Here is an 18,178-nt window from a genome sequence, read left to right as displayed (position 1 = left end):
ACTAGCAGGTATCTTTACTCGTCTTCAAATTTGGTTTTCAAATTTTGTTGAGCTATACCTGCAAACGGAAGTATCCAAAACTGCCTGCTCCAGGGGGAAATGAAAACCAGGGTAGTAGAGGGGGGATTCATACTAAGAATGATGCAATCCTGAAACTGTGAACTAGTTTTTTTTGGCATTTTCTGGAACCGAGTGTTAAAAGCCGGTTCGTCACTAATGGGTTAACAGTAAATAAATTGTTTAAACTATGACAAGTTAAATATCCAAAGAAACAATTTGAAAAAATTAAAAACGTTCAGATTTTCATTGTCTTTCCAGTTTTCCCTCCCAAAATACCATAAAATCAAGTCATAAATCTTCATATTTTTGTTAATAGGACGTTTTTGGTTGATCAGTATAGTAAAAGGTGCCTAGAAAATGTTAAGATTTAATACTATGATGAGAAATTTTTACATTCACAGTCCCTTTAAATTTCCCAAGGATTGATCATGCTTCTATATATTTACCACTAAAAGGGAGTTCAATATTTACATTACAAAATTTGATGAGGTATATTTTGTACAGCCTTCCCTTATTCAAAGGCGCCTTCAAATCATCATAGACTAGAAAAATAGGGCCCAGTATGTAATGAAATAACCATTGAAAAAATAATGAATTTGTAAAATAGGACATTTTTACAGAAAATAATTATAGTTAGAAAATATACTTATTACAATGCCACATAAATGCACCCTCTGTAAATCTAATGCCTTTCCTGTATCAATGTTCTATTTAACATAATTATTATTATGACAATAAAAATTTGTTGAGTTCTACAAAATTTACTCTCTGATGAGGTAAATTTTGTACTGCCTTCCCTTATTTTAAGGCACCACCAAATCTTCATACATATATCCCTAGTAGTTTTTACCCCTTTTCGGTCAGATTAGAAATCCACAGTCACTAGATTTCAGATTTAAATCTGTCTCAATATGACTCTTTGTTACCAAAGTTCAGATATGACAAAATTTGACCAAAGTTCAGATTTCAATCTGAAATTTAGTGACATTATTTTAGGTTATTTTCTCATTTTTGGCAATGGAAACAAATCTGACACAATATTACCAAAAGTCATATATGACATTTAGTGATATAGAGTCAGAGTTGGGGAAATTACCTAATCTGACCCATTGTTGCCAAAAGTCATATATGACATTTAGTGAAATAGAATCAGAGTTGAGAAAATTACCTAATCTGACACAATATCACCAAAAGTCATGTATGATATTTAGTGACATAGAGTCAGAGTTGAGGAAATTACCTAATCTGACACATTGTTGCCAAAAGTCAGATAAGACATTTAGTGACAGAGAGTCAGAGTTGAGGAAATCGCCTAATCTGACACATTGTTACCAGAATTCATATATGACATTTCATAGAGTCAGAGTTGGGGAAATTACCCAATCTGACACAATATCACTAAAAGTCATATATGACATTTAGTGACATAGAGTCAGAGTTGGGGAAATCGCCTAATCTGCCATATTGTTACCAGAATTCATATATGACATTTAGTGACATAGAGTCAGAGTTGGGGCAATTACCATATTTGACACATTGTTACCAAAAGTCATATATGACATTTAGTGAAATAGAGTCAGAGTTGAGGAAATTACCTAATCTGACACATTGTTGCCAAAAGTCAGATATGACATTTAGTGACAGAGAGTCAGAGTTGAGGAAATCGCCTAATCTGACACATTGTTACCAGAATTCATATATGACATTTCATAGAGTCAGAGTTGGGGAAATTACCTAATCTGACACAATATCACTAAAAGTCATATATGACATTTAGTGACATAGAGTCAGAGTTGGGGAAATTACCTAATCTGACACATTGTTACCAGAATTCATATATCATTTAGTGACATAGAGTCAGAGTTGGGGTAATTACCTATTCTGACACAATGTTACCAGAATTCATACTAAAGTTGTAAAATTAGCACCTACTGCTGCTCTTTCAGGCGTTAGAGATTGGAGTAAGAGTAGGGGGGAAGCCTTAGTCCTAAATCACGTAAGCATGGGTGGTCCTTGTTATGATGCACAAGGTCATAGGTTGATTGAAAAGTCATTCTGGACTAGCATTGTGTAGTAGCTCAATAGTGTATTAGTGGCGTTTGTTAGTTCAATGACTAGGAGTCATGTTAAATCCTAGGTTGCATTGAAAAGTCCCTAGGATTTGATGTGGCTTCAGTCATTGCTGATACAGCATCATGTTCATGCTTTGGTTGCATTAAATGTTGCAATAACACCATGACCAAAAAATCACGAAACCTTAACTCTCCACCTTTAAGTTTGACGTGTAAATGACCCACAGGTTCTAATTAAAGTGTCAAGGAAATTGTTGGGAAGGATGCAACTCGAATCCACGTCATACCAAAGACATTAATAATGGTACCTACCTGCATTGTTTGTCACAGGACATAAAAAAATGCAGAGTAGGGGGAATGCCTTGGCCCAAAACAGACACAAGTCATTGCCATGCACAGTTAGGATCTCCAGACAAAGATCGTGCAATCAAAGGGTTGGTTGTCTGTAATGTACTGTACTACGGGTATGAGGTGAAGGACCAAGAGTCTGGCCTTGAGTTGACAAGTTGACTGTTCAGTCCAGGTGCAACTCACCCACACAACATTAACCCTTACAGATTGGGGGGGGGGTCATATTGACCCCCACCTCTAGTTTTTTCAATGTCAGTTTTTTGTAGGTAAGATAGAGATTTTGTTGGTTGTGACTTTATGACTTTTTAAGTTTAGTAATTATACGTCGGCAAGAGTTGATCTTATAAGGATATCTGGTCTGTGTCAGTCGTGGCGTCCTGTCAAAGTCGGTTAGATGGCACCAAATTTAGAAAAAAATCTAAATAAATCTTTATTTCTACATTATGACTTTTGTGTATAAGGTAGAAACCTAAAATTTTTTTGGTGAATACTTAGATATCAATGATCTTCTGAGAAAAGTGGTGTTATGACCATTTGACTGCTCCCTGACCGACTTTATGACCGATTTTTGTCTGGCTTTTACTACAGACATATATCATGATTATCGTGGCTTCTATTACAGCTAGAGACCTATTAATTTTTTTTGGTACATCCTTGAGCAACAATAAACAGATAAAAATAATAATTGGCGCTGCCAACCGCCGTTTTACTGCAGTAACCGCCGAAAATGGTGGTTTCCGTTATTTGCCGTTTTTCGGGGATGATCAGGAAAAGTAATTTTTTTTTATGAAAAATAAATGTTCGTCCTAAAATTTCAATGTCAGATTAGAGTATCACTGTTTGTCATCAAATGTCAGATTATAGTATGACTGTTTGTCATCAAATGTCAGATTAGAGTATGACTGTTTGTCTTCAAATGTCAGATTAGAGTATGACTGTTTGTCATCAAATTTCAGATTAGAGTATGATTGTTTGTCATCAAATGTCAGATTAGAGTTTGACTGCTTGTCTTCAAATGTCAAATTAGAGTATGACTGTTTGTCATCAAATGTCAGATTAGAGTATGACTGTTTGTCATCAAATGTCAGATTAGAGTATGACTGTTTGTCACTAAAAGTCAGTTAGCAGTATGACTATTTGTCATCAAATGTCAGATCAGAGTAAGACTGTTTGTCATCAAACGTCAGATTAGAGCATGACTGTTTGTCATCAAATTTCAGATTAGAGTATGACTGTTTGTCATCAAATGTCAGGTTAGAGTATGACTGTTTGTCATTAAATGTCAGATAAAGGATTAACTGGGCAAATTTTGAGAGTCCAATTAATCACAGATTATGATCTTAATCACCTGAACTTTGCTCACATTGAGTCAGATTCGTCAGATTATAATCTGAAATCCCCACTGACAGATTAAAAATTTGGGGGCAAATCCTGAGTAATCTGAGTTTTACTGAGGTTTTGTGCAAAAACACAGGTTTCGTCAGATTACAATCTGACGAAATGTAATCAAATGTCAGAGTTTGTTGATGAGGGGCGGGCAGATTAAAACCTGAGGAAAACCTGACAAAACTCAGAATAGACAAGGTTTTGTCAGTACTTGTCAGATTTAATAACCACTAGGGTATAAATAATATGGGGAAATATTTCATTCACCCTGCCCTTTTGTATACACTAATACTTCTTGACACTGACCAAATACCAAATAGTGTTTAGATTTCCAATACACCATAAAATGATAATTAAATGGAATCTAACAAGAAGGCAATTTTGCCTCTAAAAGCAATAGATGGCATGGAGATTAAAATAGGGCACTTCATTCACATATTTTGTTTCCTCTGATTTTAGGGTACCTCATGCTATTTTTCCAAACTAAAGACTTTAAACAACAGTAAAAAAAGCAGAAATTTATCTCTTATTTTACAAATTCCATTTTATTAACTACATCTGTGTTATGAGAAATGCCAACAAATCTAAAAGTTTGTTTAGCACATAATTGTGTAGATAGATTTTTTGGGTACTGTAGCAAATTTAAAAATAGAAGTTTTAAGTCACAATATATAACAAATTTAGCAAAATTTTTATCATAATTCTAAATAACTAAGTAATTCCAAATATATATCAAATTTTTAAAACTTTAATCCTTAATGGTTGGTTTTCTATCTCATTTTCTGTGTGCAAAAATTAGAGTGCTTTAACTGAGTGACTTTTTAAACATGGGTATGACACATAACTGAGAGTTAGAATTTTTTGATTATCTCCATCCTTGCGGGCACAGAATGCCAGCAAACCTGACAGGGTCATTCAGGTAAAGAGCAAAAATATTTTTTTGTTTTAAACAAAGCATTTTATCTTACCAAAATACTAAAATATCTACAAAAAACTGATTTTAGTGAGGCAAATTTTTTTTAAGAATTAACCTCTGAACTTGACTCCTATTAAAGGCTGAAATATGAAGAAAATATAATTTGATTGTTTCCTTTCTGCTGAGTATAATCCACAAATTCATTCTAAAACAATCAAAAAAAGGTATTGAATATTGCAATTTGATATAAATATATACTAATAGAGGCCTCTAGGGGCACTTTAGAAGTGGTTTAACTAAATTAACCCCTCCCCAAAAAAAATTGTTATAAACCTTCCTGGGACCTACCTAAAGCTACCCTGTTAAGGAGAAATATATTGGTCCAGCAGATAGCAAGATCCTTTGGTACACACAAAAATCCTATTACTTTATCATATGGACTAGCCATTATGCCCCAAGAGGCCTCTAGGGGAACTTGAGGAGGCGTGATTTCTCTTTGGAGGGTGGTGGTACCCTCCCCCAAAATAGTTATAAACCTTCCAATGACCCTTGAGAAGCACCTTGTGAAGGAGAATCATATTGGTTCAGCAGTTAGTGAGATCCTTTGGAACAAACAAATAGACAGACATCCTCTTAATTTATTATAAGGATATAAGTACATTTAGATTTAGCAGGGATACATCTTTAAAGTTATTTTATTAAATCATGTTATAATTTTATTTATCAAAAGATTTTTACCCAATCAAAACTAGCATTCATCCAGTACTTGGTGGTAACTATGATGTCACTTGTGAAATCCCAGGCAGGCAAACATACATCAAGAACCAAGAACACCAAATTTGCCCCAGTCAACAAATGCCATGGCTTCAGAAAACTAAAATTATTTACAAAGATTTCTTTTCCTGTAGTATAATAAGTTAAGCCCACTAACAAATTAATAAAACTTCTTGACAATAATAAATTAAATTGTTGTTAACCTATCTTTCATATTTAACCCTTTACCGCCAATTTTTATTTGTTTTAAATGGTTAATAAACCATATACATGTTTATGTTAATTCATTGATATATTGTTAAGAATTAATTTTTTTATGAATTTTGATAAATGAAATCAAAAGACTTAATTTTACTCTATACTAGAATATAATATTTATGAGTCAAAGAATTCTACCCCAAAATACATAAAAACTTCTGGTCTGTAAAAACTTTCTCAGTCCATAGTAAAAAATAAACTTTAAAATTCCCCAAAATTGTGATTTTGGTTCCTATTTGTATTTTTAGCTCTTCAGTATGATTATACTGGTGTCATAGTATATTTTTGATATACCCTTAAAAGAAGGCTAAAAACAGTTTCAGTAACAATAGAATAAAATAATTTCTTAGCAGCTGTTTAAAATTACAAGCTAAACATTCAGAGAAAATTTTATAAAGATTTTAATAAGAAGGAGATATAAATATTTAAAAAGAAAAAGAAAGCAAAATTAAAGATTAGGTTTGACAACAATGTTTTAATGAAAGAACTCATTTTGTGAAATACTTATCATAATATCATTGAATAAATTTGAATGTTTTTTCTGCATAGCATTGAAAAACTTAAGAAAAATTAAATAACCATAAAAAATATTCATGTTTATAACAAAGTTGGGAAAATAAAATTAAATTTAGTCCCTCTATCTAAACCCATAAATAGTAAATACATTAATGAAGTACAGACAGAAAAAAAAAACCAAATTCATGAATTCTTTTTTGTTTTTAAAGATACTTACCATGGACATCTTTTTGTGAGGAATCCTTCCTTAGCCTAAAATGAATATAAACAATCAAGGAAATTAATTGTTATTAAGATTTATAGTTTTTTTTTGATTGCATGCATGCAATCCTTCTCTTTTGGAATAGATTGCAGTCATTTTGAGAAATTTTAAAGAAAAAATGTGATTTTTTTGTATCAAGCAAATCAAATTATATTAGATTTAAGGTTGCTAAATAATCTAAAAGCATTTTTACATGGAGTATAAAAAGTATTAATTTTTAAGATATGTTAGGGAACAAAAAAATATATTTACCATATCAACATCAATACCATCTTCACTTTCACAATCAGAGCTGCTAGATTTTTCATCTTTCTAAAACATTATAACTATTATAAGCTAAAAATCAAGTTTTCTCAAGATTTACACTTTACACTTTACACAGATCTAACTGCTTAAAGACTGCCACAAGTAGACACAGTGCCATAAATTTGAAGTCTTTAGCTTAAATAACAAAAAAAGTTATAGGCATTTCAAGATGAAATTTTAAGTGTACGTAAATCTTGAAAGTTTTCCATTGCTCTTTGTCGAAATTTCAATGTTAAATTACGCTGCCTCGAATCAAAATAAAAAGCTTGTTTTCAACAGAAAGTTAGGTTGCCTGTAACTGAATACATATTTCAATGAAATACCCATTTTCATAGTAAATTTGAAATTTCTATCATGAGCAATGGGAAACTTTAAAACTTTTCACATAACTAAAATAGTCATTTTGATCATGCCTCTAACTTTTTAGTTATTGAATCTGAAGGCTTGACATTTTGGATATTGGGTCTACTTGTGACAATCTTTCAGCAGTTAGAGAGGTGTATTTCTTACAGGCTTCCTTTAAGCATATTTTTGTATGAAACACAAATCAGTTTTTCATTAAAAAACATGGTTGATGTACAAATGTTAAATAAAAATATTTTTAAGTTTCAATAAATGAAATTAGATCTTTATCTATTATAGATAATAATACCTTCAAAAATGTAACTTGCTCCTCTGCAGTACTGAATGCTGCAGAAACATTGTTTATTTCACCATGGTTTTCCAACTAATAACAGATCAAGTTAAATTAAATATGAAATATAGAAGCACCAACTCACCATGTAAGGGCGGGATTCTCATTATATTTCTAAGTGAAAATCTAGAGAATCTAGATCATCAACCTCATATAATGGGATGTGTTACTAGATATTAGGTTAAGGAACTTCCAATAGGCAATAACCCTTTGATTGCACTACCTTTGTCTGAGAATTTTCTAACTGTGCAAGTTAATGAGCTTCGAATGTTTATGGCCAAAGGCATTTCCCCTACTCAAAATATTTACTAGCGTCTTTCCAATTGTTTTTATGCATGTTATAATCAGCGTAGTATATAATAACTATTTTACAACAACTGTAAATTTTACTTAATACCTGTATGTGCCACAACTTTTACCACAAATACCAATTTTTAAAATTACAAAATGCCTCAATAATTTTAGGGTTAATTTTTTTTGCCTAATGATGTGATGAAAGTGTCTCTTTTCTTTTACAAAACAAAATAATTTTGATTGAAGATTTTTTTGTTTGGGGGGGGGGAAGGGGGTTGAGGATGTCCCACCACCTAAGAAATTAGATTAAAACCATCACAAGACCAATAACTATATTATCAGAAAAGTAAAGTCAAATTGGTTATGCAATTACTATTGGCTTACAAAAAAATGGAGAAAAAAAATTTTTTTGGGGGGTGTATTTTTTCTTTTAAGTGGGTTTGGGGTTTTCCACCTTCCAAGAAACACATCAAACTCTTAAATAAAGTAAAAGGATTTTTTTTCTGTTTTCTCTTTAAATCTAAAATAAAAAAAATTAGTTATCAAATTTTACTCCCCCCTCCGCAAGTGCCCCTAGAGGCCTCTAGTGTATATTTACAAAGAAAAAACGTGAACTGGCTGATGGCAGAAGCCCAAAGGGGATCAATGGTATACAGAACCAAAGTCCATAGACCCTTTTCCAATCCAAACTGTAGATCCATAGTTATTGTTCGAATTAGAACATGCCATTTTTTTAGATTCTGTAAACTTTTACTTCAAGATTTTTTGATTTACCAACTAAACTCTAAAGCACACAAAAAGGCTTTTTAAACCTAACCTAACTATAAAGGGAAGTAAATAAAAATGTTTTTTTTTACAAAGTTGAACCTTTACCCTCCTTTCTTTATATGTTAGTAACATAAATATATTATTTTTGTCATTTTTTTAAACTTAACCCTTAACGGTCGGGGGGGGGCGTTGAACGCCCCCCCATCCGGTTTTTTCTATCTCATTTTCTGTGTGTGAAAGATAAAGAGCCCAAACTGCTTGACTTTTTAAGTATGGGTATGACACATAACTGAGAGTTGGAATTTTTTGAATATCTCCATCCTGGCGGGCACAGGATGCCAGCAAACCTGGCAGGGTCATCCAGGTAAAGAGCAAAAATATTTTTTTGACTAAAACAAAGCATTTTATCATACCAAAATACTAAAAAATCCTCTAGTAGTACATCCTTATATGAAATACAGGTGTTCAAGTCACTTTCAGGTTCCAGGTATGATCCTGCAGGTCCTGATCCTCCAGGTCTCCAGAAATCTTAGAAAGGCTCCTGTGGCCGCAATTTTTGACTTAGAGACTTCAAATTTTAAACTTAAGCTTTTCTGACATGTCTACATAACGTATTAAAATTTCATGAAGATCCGCCGCCGTTTTCCCGCCGACCGCCGACTGCGGCGGCTGGCAGCTGCAAAGTACAGCTGCGGCCGCTGAAATTAATATTTTGATATTTCTAATGTAACATTTACATAAAGATAAACATTTTCTGGAAAAAAAATTTTCTTCTAGCTTCAAAAATAAGAAAATTACAGCCCTTTGAAATTTTTAAGTAAAAAAAGACCTAAAAACAAAGGTTGTTAAATAAAAGGGTGAAGGAAACGAAAATTGACTTAGACTTATAAAAGGTCGGAAACTCATTATCAAGCAGGGGACTTGCACAAAAAAATTTAGCCCTCTAGCTCTAATAGGAACTGAGATAATAAGGGGGGGCGTTGAACGCCCCCCCCCCCCCCGACCGATTAAGGTGCGGCTAGGGGCCCGACTGTAAAGGGTTAAAAAAGCAGAACTTACATCTTCCACATAAACAGAGTTTCTTTCAACAGTTTCAATTTCACGTCCAATATCTTCTGTGTTTGATTCTTTTCTTTCCTATAAAATGAAAAATATAAAAAATTCTATAAAATGATTTAGAAATGTTTTAGACACCTGTAAAAAGTATGTAAAAAAATATGTACATTCTTAAAATTCAAATTGCGCAGCTTGTTATAATAGTAGAACAACGTTATGCATACCATTAGAACCGCTATGAAGTCTATTTTGTGGAAATATAAGAACCATTACTGTGCTACTTATAGTTTAGGAGCTACGTAGAAGAATGTCCCAACTGACTTAAAACTTGACTTGAGAGTAAATCATCAAAGATAAAAAAAGTGTGTGAAAAAATTTTTAAAATTCATCGGCTTGTGTGAATAGTAGAAAAATGCTATGTATATTGTTAGAACCGTCATAAGCTCTATTTTTTGGAAATATATTACGATGTTTGTGCTATTTTTTAGTTTAGGAGCTGTATTGATAAATGTGAGAAAAGTGGAAAAATTTAATCTTTAATGATTTACTCGCAAGTCAAGTTTTAATTCAGTGGGGACATTCTACCACATGGCTCATAAATTATACGTAGCACAGGAATCGTTTTTATATTTCCAAAAAATAGACTTCATAGCGGTTCTAATGGTATGCCTAAAGTTTTTCTACTATTAACACTAGCTGAGGAATTAGAATTTTAAAAATGTACGTATTTTCATTTGCATACCCATTAATTTAATCTTTAATGATTTACTCGCAAGTCACGTTTTAAGCCAGTTGGGACATTTTACCACATAGCTCATAAACTATACGTAGCATACGAATCGTTTTTATATTTCCAAAAAATAGACTTCATAACGGTTCTAATGGTATGCATAACGTTTTTCTACTATTAACACAAGCCGCGCAATCTAAATTTGAAAAATGTCTGCATATTTTTTGCACACCCTTTAAGAGGCTAAATTGTAACGAGGGTATTAACATTAGACCTTTTGTAGGGTTATGCCTTTTGTAGGGTTAGATCTAATGTAGGGTTATGCCTTTTGCAGGGTTAGATCATTTTATAAATTAAATCTTTTGTAGGGTTAGATCTTTAGGTTAGGGTTAGGAGCAAAAAGAAAAGAGTCATTTTAGGGATTTGGTTTTCAATCTTACCAAGTGTTGCCCCCAACGACAGCTAAAAATCAATTATAGATTTTGGGAATTTTTTAAAATTAATTTCATTGTTTGCATAAGCTGATAAAAATGTATTGTATACCTGTACACAATCAACTTGCTCATCTGCTGGTTTTAATACCAACTCATTAGATGATTCATCTATCACATCTGCCTCCTTTGACAACAATTTCTGAAGAAAAAAAACATTTATGTTGATATACAACCTACAAGAAAAATTTTAATTTTGGTCAAGAATAAGGAGACATAGCCCACATTGTGTTAAAATTGTGTCAAAAATGATCCCTGTGACGCAATAAAAATGAGGGATTATCCATAATTTTTTTAGGGGTTTTCTTTCCCACTTCTCCTCTCATCTCCCCCATTTTATTATGTCACATGGATCATTTTTGACACAATTTTAACACAATTTGGGCTTTGTCAAATAAGGATATTTCTAAACTTTTCCATCATGGCTATAAAACCGATCCAGTGGATTAGAACTGGTTCTCAGCCATACTGAAAAATTATGTATAGCATCGATCTGGGGGACAAAATCTCTTGGGGGACATCTCTTTAGCAAAACTCTCTAGGGTTTTTATCTTTCTATTAGTACAGTTGTCGGTGTACCTTTTGAAATAGCAAGAATGGGGTGGAATTTATCTGATTTTTGGAATAATGATTCCTATAACAACAAGGTACACTATAATAAGCAAGGTATCTCAATAATTAAGTCCTATAAATTTATATTCTGCTTACTAAGTTCAGACACTGTTTCTGTTTGTCCTACAGTCTGATTTCAGAGCTTAGCTTCTATGACTATTGTCATCCTTGTTTGATAGTTTACCTGTCCAGATTTCCCATCTAATCTTTCTTTTAGCTCCAGTACCACTGGCATCATCTGAGTGGATCCACCAGGATCCTTCTCCATCTGCAAATATTAATATTCATCATACAAAATAGTAGGATGTCCGTCCTATTCAGGCTGTTTAATCCCAATTTTTAACATTGAGGCCTTTAACCCCTTACAGTCGGGCCCCTTGCCGCACCTTAATCAGTCGGGGGGGTGGGGGGGGGGGGGGGGGGGGTTCAACGCCCCATCCTATTATCTCAGTTCCTATTAGAGCTAGAGGGCTTAAATTTTTTGTGCAAGTCCCCTGTGTTATGATGAATTTCCGACCTTAAGTAAGTCAAGGTCATTTTTCGCTTCCTTCACCCTTTTATTTAACAACCTTTGTTTTTAGGTCCTTTTTTACTTATAAATTTCAAACGGCTGTAATTTTTTTATTTTTGAAGCTAGAATAAAATTTTTTTTGCAGAAAATGTTTATCTTTACCCTTGCCAATGTCTACTAATGTGAAATTCCAAAATCGACCCACCCAAGTCTGCAAATGTATAAATATTTATGTTAACTATCAAACAGATAATTTTTAAAAGCGAAGCTTTTCTATAATTAGGGTCGGTCCGTACGTCATTCCGTCTGTCTGTATGTCCGTCCATCCAAGACAGATAGCTTTTTTGTTAATTTAGGCAAGGTATAATTGGTCTATCGATTTCAAACTTTGCTTGGTGATTCCTTTAGTAGTTTAAAAAGCGTAGCAACTCTATAATCATTACCAGAATGGACGTACGTTCATTTTAAACATGTTGATTTTTCTACTTTTTTAACAACAAATTTTTATATGATCTAATTATCCGATTAATCTGATTTTTGGAATACTGATTCTTATTATAAGCAAAGCATCTCATAAATCAGGCCCTAAAATTTTAGTTTGTCCTTAAACAGTATTCTGTATTTAAGAAGTTTTACAACAAATTTACGCATAATTTTGTCAGTTTTGACACTCTACAAGTGTTAATGTCCGTTTGTCCTACCGTTTCAGTGCTTCGATTTTGTTGATGTTGTCTACAAGAGTTAATGTTCGTATGTCATACCGTTTCCGAGCTTCGCTTTTATGGATGTTGTCATCCTTGTTATTTTGTATATTCAGTTTTGACACTCTACAAGAGTTAATGTTCGTATGTCATACCGTTTCCAAGCTTCACTTTATTGATGTTGTCATCCTTGTTATTTTGTATATTCAGTTTTGTCACTCTACAGGATTAATGTTCGTATGTCATACCGTTTCTGAGCTTCGCTTTTATGGATGTTGTCATCCTTGTTATATTGTATATTCAGTTTTGACACTCTACAAGAGTTAATGTCCGTTTGTCCTACCGTTTCAGTGCTTCGCTTTTGTGGATGTTGTCATCCTTGTTATTTTGTATATTCAGTTTTGACACTCTACAAGAGTTAATGTTCGTATGTCATACCGTTTCCGAGCTTCGCTTTTATTGATGTTGTCATCCTTGTTATTTTGTATATTCAGTTTTGACACTCTACAGGATTAATATTCGTCAGTAATACTCTTTCTATGCTTTGCTTTTTTGAATGTTGTCATCCTTGTTAAATAGAACTTATATTTATGCTTATTAATTATAATTATATTCACTGTTTTATGATAATAAAATATACTTTTCACAACAACAAAAAACTTAAACTGCTACAGTGATAAGAATTAAACTATTTATTTTTGTAAAAATTTCTTATCTTTTTCCTTAAAATAAGCGTTGATATACACACATAACAAGGAAGAAAACATTCATAAAACATTCACAAAATTCCATCTCTTTTTTAGGGGTTTCCTTTCCCACCTCCCCTCTCATATCCTTCGATTTTTGTTATGTCACAAAGATAAAAAGTTAGACACTATTACTATATTACCCCCAACCATTTAGGAGGGGGTATTTAACCCCCCTCCCCAAACAATTTTGGGGGGTAAATACCCCCAAAAAATAAAAAATCTCTAATAAAAAAAAATTTTTGCGCATTTTTAATTTTATTTTATATTTAATAAAATTTAAATTACCCCCCCAAAAAAATTTACCCCGGGGGTAAATATGGGGGGGGGGGGTAAACTAAATTTACTCCTGCCAACAGATTTCAGGGGGGGGTAATTACCCCCCCCCCCCCAAGCAAAAATCAGATTAATTTGGATGATTTTATCACATAAAAATTGTTGTTAAAAAAGTTATAAAAAAAACATATTTAAAATAGACGTACGGACATTCTGGTTACGATTATAGAGTTGCTACGCTTTCTAAATCGTACCTAACTACTATAGAAATCGTTATGCAAAGTTTGAAATCAAGGGGACAATTCAAACATGCCTAAATTAACAAAAAAAAGCTGTCCGCATTTTATTATCCATTGTCTTATCCCTAAAGATCCCTGAGTGTCTGAGAAGTGGTTTATCTAAAGTTTAACACTATAGTTTCACAACAAGATAAGAACTAGTATTGTTAGTGTATACACTGTGATGCGACACTTGTCTTAGAAACAGCTTTATTCAATTTGTTTATTTTAAAAGATAAAGAAACTTAATAGTTATTTCTCGTATTCATTTGAATCCGGTGGATAGGAACCGGTTCTCATCCATATGAAAAAACTATGTCTAGCATCGTATTATATTCAGCTTTCTACGAATATAAAAATGTACTATCATTATTATTCTATAACCGCGGAAAGCTGTTTATAATACGATGCGAGTAATAACTATTATCGCATCGTAACATAGACAGCTTTCCGCGGATATTAGAATGAAAAATTATTAGATTAAAACTTATTTTGCTAGCCCATGGGTACTTAAGCCCCGGTCTAACAAAACTGGTATAAATTTTATGATTTTTATTCTATTGTTCATGGAAAATTGTCTGTAATACGATATTGTACATTATTTTTAAGAATGGCTGAGAACTGGTTCTAATCCAGCTGATATTAATCGGTTTTGAAGCCATAATGGAAATTCAATGAAATTGCAGTGGCCAACACACAAAGATTGTTCTATAAATCTTAGGATCCCTTACAGTATGTCTGTTATGCATTACATGTAACTCTTATAACATACGTAAATGGTTTATTGATGGTATATTTTTTTCACAGTTTAGTCGCAGAGGTCTTGCTTTTATAGCGGCTGAGTAAATCTCATTTACTCCATAGTGTTACGGATAGACTGACGGACATACATTGTAAATTATAGAGTAGCTTCGCTGCCAAAAAAAGCAATCGGTCCAGTTGATTGCGAGATCTTGGGCTTCAGACAGACAGACAGACAAACAGACATCGTTCTACTTTGTATTAAAACACACCTCTGCTTCTTATTTTATATTTTTCTCACAATAACGTTTTCACAATAATATTAATTAATATATTCCAGTATAGCTTTGAAACCGATTAATATCCGGTGGATAGGAACCGGTTCTCAGCCATACTGATAAATTATGCATAGCATCGTATTATATCCAGCTTTCTGCGGATGTAAAAATTTATAATCATAAAATTAAAACCATTTTTTAGCTTGGCATCTCGGGGCTGACTGGTTTTAATAATTGTGATTTCTTAATATCCGCGGAAAGCTGTCTACAATACGATGCGATAATTAACTATTAAAAGTTGATAACAAAATGTATTAAACTAATTTATACAAATTTTTTATAAATCCTTATCAAGCTGTTAAAAAGTATCCTTAAAAGCGAAGCTTTTCTATAATTAACGTCGGTCCGTCCGTAACGGTTAGCTCTTTTTGTTAATTTTAAAAGGTTAGAATAGTCCGATAGATTTCAAACGTTGCATGATGATTCATATTACAGTTAGGTAAGACTTAGAAAAAATTTTATATCTTTATTTAATACTATTTATCTTATTTTTAAAAAAAACTGATTCCCATTACAACAAGATACAATGTTATTATAGAAGCAATACTTATATTTTTAGGACATTGTACCTTGTTGTAATACGAATCAGAATTCAAAAAAAGATTTAAAATCAACATATTTGAAATGGACGTAAGGACATTCTGGTAACGATTTTAGAGTAGCTACGCTTTATAAATCGTATCTAACCACCAAAGGAATCACCATGCAAAATTTGAAATCGATAGGACAATTCTAACAGACCTAAATTAACGAAAAAAGCTATCCGTGACAGACGGACTGACGTACGGACCTACCCTAATTATAGAAAAGCTTCGCTTTTAAAAAGTTACTATGGAAACAGGAATAAGGTATAACCAACAAGCGAAATAAATCTAAAATAATATTTGGGGGCAAATGGTGTTATTGGTGTAAGCTGCTATGGAGATACTTTACATATCAGATTGTAATAAAAATTTTACCCCAGGGGTAAAAATTTTGTGGGAGGGTAACAAAAATTTGCGGCATGCTTCGCGCGCCATTTTACCCCACCCAAATTAAAAAAAGCTTGGCCCCCCTGCTACGGGCGCAGCCGGTATTAAAGAAAATGAAACGAAAAATTCAGTGAAGGTTGTTCATTTTTGTCGCGTCCTTTACAAGTTTGGAATTTAATGGTTTTCTTTCTGGTGCTAACCATAGTGTATTTTTTTAGGGTTATTTCTATTGGAAGTGTGGTGGTACCAACCCCCCCAAAAAAAAGTTTTGCACATTTTCAGGACCTATCAGAATATCCCCCGTCAGTCACACTGACGGAGAATAATTATGTAAAGCATCGTATTTCAGACAAATTTCCATGAATATTAAAAAGGAAATAATAAAATTAATACCAGATCCTTTGGTACAGACAGGCAGACAGACAGGCATCCTATTACATTAATAATTAATAATAAACCATCCAATTACTTAAAATTCGAAATTCATGAGGGGACGAAAATGAAGCTTACCTAAGATAGAAAATCCAATCAGTTTAGTAGTTGTAGAGATCTTAAGCGTCAGACAAAAAAAACTATATATAATAGTTTATCATTACCTCTACGCCAGTCCGTCCATTTTAATTATTCTTTTCATTTAGTGCTGTCACCCTTTTATGAAAGTTGTCATCCTTGTTTTTTAAAAGTTTGAAAAATTATTTTTGCAAACAATTTTCTTTTTATTTTGCATCGTGACTTGACCACACCAACTCATACTCGAGATGTTAAAATATAATCTTTGTCTGTCATGTGAGATTAATTGGGAAAGCGTTGGCCCATAAAAAGGCATAAGTCATTACAAAGAACACTAATGACAGATTAGAGTAAAACACTAGAGGGAGATAAATAACTGTATCTCCCCAACGCAACCGCCTTGTGCAACCTTTCTATTGGGTCATTGAAAATTAACCAATGGTGTCGCTTATATTAACACAGCTAAGTAGCAGAAAATAATTTAGAAGCAGACGAAGAAGGTCTTTGAAAAAATAAGGGAGGTAGTTGTCTGTATATACATCTATACTATAGATCTGTTAATGACAGTTAGGGTTCATTGTCTGTTGGATGTTACAAAACCTAATTATATCCAAAGTGGACGTTTGGGTATTGCAACCTATAACAAGCAGATTGGGTTCTATAGATGATCACTTGAAATTAAAGGAGAAAATTTGTCCAATCAAGATATATAAAAGCAACAGAAAGTCTATGTGTCTGTCTGTTTGTACCAAAGGTTATTGCAAAACCGATATGGTTCTCCTTTAAAGCTTATGATATGTCCTGGGAAGGTTTTAGGCTATTTCAAGGGAGTTTATTGCCACCCTCTCAACAGAAATCGTATATATAAAAGCAACAGAAAGTCTATGTGTCTGTCTGTTTGTACCAAAGGTTATTGCAAAACCGATATGGTTCTCCTTTAAAGCTTCTGATATGTCCTGGGAAGGTTTTAGGCTATTTCAAGGGAGTGTATTGCAACCCTCTCAAAAGAAATTGTTCTCAGAAAAAATTCCCCCTCCCTGTTTAAAAAAAATTTTCTTTAAATAATACCCCCTTTTTTTATGAGCATTTGTAATAATGCAGTTTTTATATTTATCAAAAGTTTGAATGTTTCAAGTTCAATTTCAATTCTTATCAACAAAATCAAATATTTCCGGTAATTTCACACAAATTTCTGGTTGAGCACTGATAACCCCCTCAACATATAAGGAGGGAGGGGAGATTTAAGATTCGCTACAGACAAAAAAGCTTACTACTTTATACAACAGGAATTAAAACTTCACGTAATTAATGAGTCTTTAATAAATATACGATCACCCCTTACTTAAATAAAACTAAACAAAGCAAGGATGACAACATCCATAAAAGCGAAGCTCTGAAACAGTAGGACAAACGAACAATAACAATTAACAAAATATAAATGTATAAAAGTGGAAACAGATTTAATTTTAAGTAAACTTGTTATGGTTGTAAATGGTTATATACAGGATAATGGTTAAGGGCATACTTACATTTTTTGGACCTCGTTATAAAGATGCTTCG

At 32.8% G+C, this 18,178-nt stretch overlaps 2 protein-coding genes across 2 annotated transcripts in view; both read right to left on the bottom strand.

The window, feature by feature from the left end:
- The window catches only part of LOC145306971 (uncharacterized), a 51,987-nt gene extending 47,203 nt beyond the window's left edge, over positions 1-4,784 (bottom strand). Inside the window, exon 1 of the mRNA XM_080149312.1 lies at positions 4,772-4,784. Coding sequence (XP_080005438.1) covers positions 4,772-4,784 — 13 coding nt within the window. The remainder of the gene's footprint in view (positions 1-4,771) is intronic.
- A 134-nt stretch (positions 4,785-4,918) lies between these two features.
- Positions 4,919-11,814, bottom strand: LOC145306970 (uncharacterized). Its single transcript, XM_080149311.1, has 8 exons — positions 11,731-11,814; positions 10,987-11,076; positions 9,717-9,794; positions 7,554-7,628; positions 6,848-6,907; positions 6,551-6,585; positions 5,524-5,659; positions 4,919-4,990 (listed from the first exon to the last, which is right to left on the bottom strand). Exons 1-8 carry the CDS (start codon positions 11,812-11,814, stop codon positions 4,919-4,921), a joined length of 630 nt encoding a protein of 209 aa, XP_080005437.1.
- Positions 11,815-18,178: the final 6,364 nt, after the last annotated feature.

Source organism: Acartia tonsa, chromosome 15 (assembly GCF_053477335.1).
Source record: "Acartia tonsa isolate MP-2025a chromosome 15, ASM5347733v1, whole genome shotgun sequence".
Taxonomy (NCBI): Eukaryota; Metazoa; Arthropoda; class Copepoda; order Calanoida; family Acartiidae; genus Acartia; species Acartia tonsa.
This window is presented reverse-complemented; position numbering and strand designations above follow the sequence as displayed.

Excerpts from the sequence above, each read along its gene's own strand:
- LOC145306970 (XM_080149311.1), bottom strand. The coding sequence starts at position 11,814 with ATGGAGAAGGATCCTGGTGGATCCACTCAGATGATGCCAGTGGTACTG. Across the intron at positions 6,586-6,847 it reads ATGGTATTGATGTTGATATG|GCTAAGGAAGGATTCCTCAC; the intron begins GTAAATATATTT and ends TATTCATTTTAG. Across the intron at positions 4,991-5,523 it reads TGAATGCTAGTTTTGATTGG|AATGAATTTGTGGATTATAC; the intron begins GTAAAAATCTTT and ends TGATTGTTTTAG.